Source organism: Talpa occidentalis, unplaced genomic scaffold, assembly GCF_014898055.3.
Source record: "Talpa occidentalis isolate TD23 unplaced genomic scaffold, MPIMG_talOcc4v2.1 talOcc4.17, whole genome shotgun sequence".
In the NCBI taxonomy this organism is placed as follows: domain Eukaryota; kingdom Metazoa; phylum Chordata; class Mammalia; order Eulipotyphla; family Talpidae; genus Talpa; species Talpa occidentalis.
In genome coordinates this window covers 7,444,849-7,451,992 of record NW_023601754.1, presented here as the reverse complement: position 1 = coordinate 7,451,992, position 7,144 = coordinate 7,444,849, and the positions used below count along the sequence as shown (strand labels likewise).

Here is a 7,144-nt window from a genome sequence, read left to right as displayed (position 1 = left end):
GCCGGGAGAGGCTTTCCGCGCCTCCCCCAGACCTGTGGCGGCGCCAGGAGCCCCCCCGCCCCAGCCCGGACCCCCTCGCGCAGCCCACGAGAGCGGACCACGTGCGGCCCCGGCTCCGCCCGGGCCGCGCCCGCAGGCTCTTACCTTTCCCGAGCGCCGGGCCCGGCTCCAGCTCCGCGCCCCCCGCCTCCAAGGTCAGTTCAGCCTCCCCGAAGCGCGCCCCGCACGGCTCCGAGGCGGCGCACGGCCGGCAGCAAACGAGCGCCTGAGGGACGAGGGGAAAGGAGGCGTCCGGGTCACAGAGGCGCCGGCCCCGCGCACCCATGCGGGCAGCGGGCGTCGGTCCTCGCGTCCCGATAGATACCCCGGCCCCCAGGAGCGCGCCCGCGGCTCCCCGACGCCAGCGCCGCGCGCGGACCCCACCCGCCCTCCAGGGAGCCCCCGGCGGGGCAGGGGCCCGGCGGCGGGTACCTGGAGGAGGATGTGGAGGCAGAGGGACGCGGGAGGCCCGCGGGGGAGCCCCATGACCCGAGCGAGGGCGGCGAAGAAGCCGGCGCGACGGCGAGCGGGTACCCGGCTCAGCTCTCGCGGCCCGAGTGCGCCCCGCCGCGCGCCGGAGCCGGCGGGGGCGGCCAGGTGAGCGCAGGTAGGTGCTGATTGGTCCGCGCCCTCAAGGCCCCGCCCCCGGCAGGTGGGGCCGCGGCGGGCTGGGTCCCGACTCCGGGAAGCCCCCCCTGCCCTCCGTGCCCTCCGGCGATCTCTCGGCTTCCGCGGAGCAGGTCCTGGCAGGAGCCCAGGCCCGCTTAGTAGGTTCGGGGCTCGAGGAGGGGAAGGAGGAAACCCACCCCTCAACCTCTGCGGCGCGCAAAGAAAATTGTTTCTGTGTTTGCGGCTGCAGCGGAACAAGGTGGACACACATCTGCACCCGCCTGGAAAAGAGGCGCCCGGTTCATGCTCCCCGCGCCACCCCCGGGGGCTCTGGCGCCGGCCGGGTGCGCGCGCCCCACTCCGGGCCACCGAGGGGCCGCGCGCGGCCGCTGCCCCCTCCCGCGCCCGCCCCGCCCGGGACCCCGGGGGCTCGCGGCCGTCAGAGAGGCCCGAGGGCAGCGCTGCAGGCTCGGCCGCGACCCGCGGGAGATCCCTCGTGCCCTTCTCAGCCGGACGCTGCGGGAGGGAGAGAAGGTGCCCGAGTGCAGAGGCCGGAGCACGCCCACGGGTGCGAGGGGTGGGTGGGCGCCTGACGCGGCGGCCTCATCTCCAGCAAAGCCCCTCCGTCCCCAGGAAGTAATTACAGGTTCTCAACTTTGGGTACATGGTCCACGAGGGCTTTTTAAAAACGCCTTTTTATTGGTGAGAAATGCAGATAAGCCAGGACTGTTGCCGCGCTGACTCGCAGGGGCTCCCTTCGCCAGCAGCCCCTCCGCCCGGCGCTGCCCCCTCAGCGTTTCCCGGCCTCGGCACACGGGGGCCCGGGCTGCGACAGGCCCCAGGCCCCGTCCCTCCACCCTGTGCCCCTCTCTCCACCCGGCGGGGCTTTCCCACCTCCCCAGCGCCTGGCGAGCCCCGGGTAATACCTCCTGGCCCTCTTCTCGCCCGACCCCAGCAGATTTAGGGGCTTGAGGACAGCCTGGGGCCTCGGATAGACTCCCCGGCACCCAAGGGCTACGCGAGGCGTCCTCTCCGGCCGAGCTGCGGCTGTGGGGCCCGCGCCGCCTGGGCTCAACCCCTGGTTCGGCCACGTCCTAGCGCTGGGGCCCCACGCGAGCCCCCTGAGCCTCAGTTCTGCGTGCGACAATTGAGGCTGTGCCATCTGCCCCCTAAAATACTAGGATTAGATGAATCAATCCATATAGACCAGGATGAGGTAAATGGGCGCGTCTAAGGCGCTCAGTGCGGTACCCGACGCACACCAAGCGCCCAAACGTTGCCTGGGGTGAGAGTCTAGGGCAGCTCATTTCTCCTGCCCCCCGCCCCCCGCCCCGCGAGCTGTTTCTGCAGCACCCCACGTTCTCCAGCGGGAAGAACGAGAAACGCAGGACTCCTTCCATTTCACGGCTGAGGATAAAGCGAGCAACTGGCATCTGCTCCCCCCCCCCCCCCCCCCCCCCGAGCGCTGAGCTCTCCGGCGCGCGGCCCCAGGAGCGACACGCGAAGGGAACAGCCCGGGGCACTTGCTGGGCTGCGCGCCCCCCTCGCCAGCTTTCCCGCGAGGGGCGCCCTCGGGGAAGTCAGAGGCCCGCGCGGGGATGCGCAGGCCGCGGACGGCACCGAGGGGCCCCGCCCTATCCTCGCCCGCATCCCCCCCCCGCGCCCGCCCGGAGCCAGATGAAGTCATTAAACGGACAGTTAAACGCCAACGAGCCTCGGGATACAGGCCCTAATTAAGTGCACACCGGCCGGCGGGCGTGGAGCGCTCATTTCCGCCGCCTCGCAGGCTCGCGGCGATCCGGGAGCGGGCGCGGGGAGGGGGGACCGGGAGGCAGCTCCTCGGGCCGCCGCCGGACCCCACTGCTGTCTTGTCCTTCACGCCTCCAGCGGGGCGGTCCTGCGCGGCACTCATGCAACAACGCGTGCTGCCACCTGCCCCGGGCCCAGCTCGAGGGACAGCCTGGTGAACAAAACAATCCCGGCACTCTGGACCGTCCCAGCGCGGGGCCCACAGCGGGCTGCAGACGGAAAATGACATATTGGGTATATATGCTGCACAGCGGAACCCCGCTTTCAGAGGCCTGAAGATAGGGCTGAGTGTTGTCAATATAGTGATCCAGAGGATGCTTAGCACCTCGGACGGGAGGGAGTCCAGGTTTAGAGCTTCTTACTGAACAGAGCCCACCAGGTTCAGCTCTTACCGAACCAGGTACTTAGAAAGAAACACAGGTGATGTTCAGGAAAACAGCAAAAGCCTGGTGGTGTTAGGGGGAACAGGATGTCCTAAAGCTAATTCCATCCAGGCTTTGTGGACGCCACCCCCACCCCAGGCCAAAGCCAAAGACACTGGGAACTCCACATCCCATCCCCACCCAAGGGAAGGTGGCTGGGACCTGAGGGTGGGGTGAAGCAGCCAAGTGATTATAAAGACAGACACGTGGGCTTTGGGGAGGGGTCCCCCATTTTGGCTCTCCGCCAGCTCGCAGCATCCGGCCAGCTCTGAGAGTGCCTTTGGGTTTCCAGGTCGGCGGATCGGGTAGGACGCATTAAAGACTTTATTTCCCTATTTTCTCCCTGAGTTGTACATTTTCCTTATTTCCTTTTCCCTTGTAAATAAACCTTTTATGAACCTTTTGTGTGTGCCTGTAGTGGAGTATTCATAAGTCCCTTTTAAGCGCAGGTGAGGACCCACAGCCAGGAACCTGTTCATTATCGGGGCTGCCCTGTAACAGTGTTACTACTTGGAGGGCTGAAGGTGAAGGGGAAAATGGTGTTGCTGGGGGCGCGGAGGGGCTGGAGACTGGAGGACCACCCCTCCCAAATGCAGCCTGTCCAAGAGGGAACAGGATCACCTGGCCAGGGCAGAGAAGGGAGCGTGCAGGGAAGAAAATGCCATAGCATCTCTCCTTTGCCTTCATCTCCTGGCAGTGCCTCCCACCGACTAAGCACACCCAGAAGCCTCAGGGCAAGAAAGCCCAGGAGCTAATGTGTGTTGGGGTCTTTGTCCCCAGGAAGCCGGCAGGGTGAGCAAACCAGAAAGCCCAGCGGCCTTACTGTCATGGGACTTTTGAACAGACATGAAAGAAGTGAAGGAGCTAGTATTCCAGGTAGAGAAAACAGGGCAAAGGCCCTGAGGCAGCACTAGGGCGAGGGAGGGCAGGGCGGGAAGTAGCCGGTGTGGCTGGCGTAGAGTGAGCAAGTAGGAAATGAGTCAGAGCTGGAGGGTAAAGACAAGTCTCATAGGCCTCCGAGCTTCCTTATAAGAACCTGGGCTTTTACTGAGTGGGAGGGATGGAGGCGCTGGGAGGGATGGAGGCGCTGGAAGTTGGAGCAGAGGAGTGGCCTTGAAAAAAGACTATAGGGCCTCCCTGGTGGTGCAAGGGGTTAAGCACCACACTGTGAAGCAATCCACAGCCTCTGCAGCATGAGTTCCATCCCCAATGGCCAGAGAGAAACCCACATGGCGCAGCAGACCTCTCCTGGCTCGCCCGCTGCTCCCCTCCATTAAAAAAAAAAAACTTAAAAAAGAAATGACCAGAATTTAAAAAAAAAAAAAAAAAAGCAGAAACTAGCACATGTTGGTGAGACTATGAAGACATGGAATGCTTATGCACAGCTGCTATAAAACAGTACAGCCACTATGGAAAATAATATGACAGTTCCTTGAAAAACTAAAGGTAGAATTAGTTTTTATCTTTTTTATTTATTTATTTATTTTTATAGAGGCATGTTTTATTTATTTATTTGTTTGTTTGTTTTGTTTATACATGCACTGGGTACAGTCAGAAGCGCGGGAGGGTGAGAGAATTCACCAGAGCCAGAGCGGGGAGCAGAGCAGGCAGAAGGACCAAAGTACACTGCTGAGGGGAGCAGCGGGCGGCTGGAGAGGTCTGCACGCCATGTGGGACCCTCCTCTGGTGGCCGGGGAGCAGCCGGGGATCGAACTGGCGCCACAGAGGCTGCGGGCAGCCTCGCAACCCAGCGCTCAACCGCTGCGCCACCGGGGAGGCCCGGTAGAATTAGTTTTAAATTGCCATGATCCAGCGGTTCTACTTCAGGATATATACCCAAAAGAACTAATTAAGAGCAGGAACTTAAAGAGCTACCTGCACGCCCATGTGCACAGCAGTATTCATGATAACCAAAAGGTGAAAGCAACCCCAAGTGTCCATCACAGGGCAATGCCATGTTCTGCAATGGGAGGCATGTATAGTGGACACTGCAGGGGCCCCTCAGATCCCCTGGGATCCTGTTGGCATGTCTGTGCTCCCCCCTCTCGGCTGCTGTGTGCTGCTGCTCTGTAACCATCTTCAGAGGCCTGCCCTTGACTACTGGAGCCCTCTGCCCTTGGAGGAAGCACGCAGGAGCTCGCCCCCACAACCTGTGGGCAATGACCCACTTGACAGGGCAGGAGTGTGGAAGCGCAGCTCCCTTTCCTCCAGCCAGACACCCAGCAGAGGTAACCTGGTAAGCTGTCAGGCTGAAGCTACCCTCAAGCCTTGGTCTAAAATCATACCCTTGCTAGACTTCCTGTTCCCTTTATCTTGCGTCTCCCACTCCTTTGCCAGCTCCTCCTGTGAGTCCTTGCTTAATAAGCCATTTGGGCACAGGAATCCTTGTCTAGGGTTGGCTTCCTGGAATCCCGCTGCAGGTGAGCAAGTCTGAGCCTGGGGGAAGATCAAGACCTCCACTGTGGGCAAGTTTAGAGATGCCCAGTAGTGGCATGTCCAGGAGGCTGTGGCTGGAGACACCAGTTCAGCAGAGATGTGCGGTTCGGGATCCTGTGCATTAGTCCAGATGGGAAAGGACCAATTCTGGGGCAATCTTAGAACCCTGGGCCTCTGGGTCTTCGGCGGCAGAACATTTCTACTGTCCCTGACACCCTCTTTTCCAGTAGGGCCACCTTCACCCATTTGGCTCTTTTAAAAAGACACGAGCTGCTGTGTTTGCAGCTCGCCGTTAAATTCCTGTGGGCTCTCTGGCACTGTTACTTTCCTGAGCATCTTCTGCCTCACTTCCTACTATCTCTTTCTTCCCTCTTTGAAAGTTCCTTGAGGTTGGGGAGCAGGACCTTCAGACCACAACTTCTCAGGATTGCACGGAAGTACTCAACCAGGGCGGCACCCAACCAAGGAAAGACACCCTCTATGTGATTCTTTTTTTTTTTTTAAGATTTATTTATTTATGCATATAAGAGCTGGGTTACAGGCCAGAGATTGGGGGGGGGGGGCGGGGTGAGAGGATTCACCAGGGACAGAGTGGGGAGAATAGGCAGACTGACTGAAACACACTGCTGAGGGGAAAGGCGGGCTAGTCAGGAGAGGTTTGCTGTGCCATGTGGGTTTCTCTCTGGCTGGCCAGGGTTTGAACTCATGCTGCAGAGCCTGTGGACTGCTTCATAGTGCGGTGCTTAACCCCTCGCGCCACCAGGGAGGCCCCCCTATGTGATTCTGGCCTCTGAAAACCACAGCCTGGGTGACCTGGGAGAGTTCTGTATTCCCTCAAAGTCCGGGGGAGTTAGTAATTGCTATTGATGGTGAGCATAATCCCAAATTGAACTCCTGACCTTCCCAAACCTGCTCCCCACAGTCTTTCCTTCCCAAAGGCAACTTTGTCTTTCACTCTCCTGCTCATCTCCTGTGCTACCCCTGCTTCTCCCAGCACACCTGCACTTGCTCTCCCTCTTCTGATCACCTTCCACCGCCCCCCCATGTCTACTTGCCCCTCTCTCTCCCTCCTTCAGGTCCCTGCTCAGGTGTCCCTGCAGAGAAGCCTTCCCTGACCCCTCTGCAGACAGCATGCTCCCATCACCATCCTCTTCGCCCCTGAACCCCACTTTAGGTTTTCCACAGCATGTGGCACACCCTGGTTTATTGGTACATATATATGTATTAAAAGATTTATTTTATTTATTTATGCATACAAGAACTGGATTGTAGGCCAGAGGTACGGGTGGGGCGTGTGTGAGAAGATTCACCAGAGACAGAGTGGGGAACACTGCAGGCAGACTGACTGAAAAACACTGCTGAGGGGAGCAGCGGGTGAGGCAGGAGAGGTCTGCTGCACCATGAGGGTTAGCTCCCTGGCAGGGGATCAAACTCATGCCACAGTGGCTTGTGATAGCTTGATAGAGCTAAGACTTTAACCCCTGAGCCATCAGGGAGGACCCATATACAGGTTTTTTTTTTTTTTTTTTTTTTTGAGAAACAGAATAAAGTAATGATTACAAACAAGGCCTCTGAAATCACACAGTCTTTGAATCCTGAATCTGGCAGTTCCAAACTGTGAGACCTTGGGGAAGTGACTTTCAACACCCTTGTGTCTCAGTGTCCTCATCTGTAAATGGGATAAACATAATAACCCTTTGTTGAGTTAACATTTGTAAAGCATTGGGCCTCCCCGGTGGCGCAGCGGTTGAGCGCTGGGTTGCGAAGCTGCCCGCGGCCTCTGCGGCGCCGGTTCGATCCCCGGCTGCTCCCCGGCCACCGGAGGAGGG

The 7,144-nt window shown here is 59.7% G+C and overlaps 2 protein-coding genes across 2 annotated transcripts in view; both read right to left on the bottom strand.

Annotated features, from left to right (window-relative positions):
• The window catches only part of CDH3 (cadherin 3), a 44,032-nt gene extending 43,448 nt beyond the window's left edge, over positions 1–584 (bottom strand). The window contains exons 1-2 of the mRNA XM_037515977.2: positions 472–584; positions 145–265 (exon numbers count right to left, since the gene is read on the bottom strand). Coding sequence (XP_037371874.1) covers positions 145–265; positions 472–525 — 175 coding nt within the window. The 5' untranslated portion in view covers positions 526–584. The remainder of the gene's footprint in view (positions 1–144; positions 266–471) is intronic.
• ZFP90 (ZFP90 zinc finger protein) overlaps positions 232–7,144 on the bottom strand; it is an 84,198-nt gene continuing 77,285 nt past the window's right edge. The window contains exon 8 of the transcript XR_008552396.1: positions 232–265. The gene's annotated coding sequence lies outside the window, so the exon portion shown is untranslated. The remainder of the gene's footprint in view (positions 266–7,144) is intronic.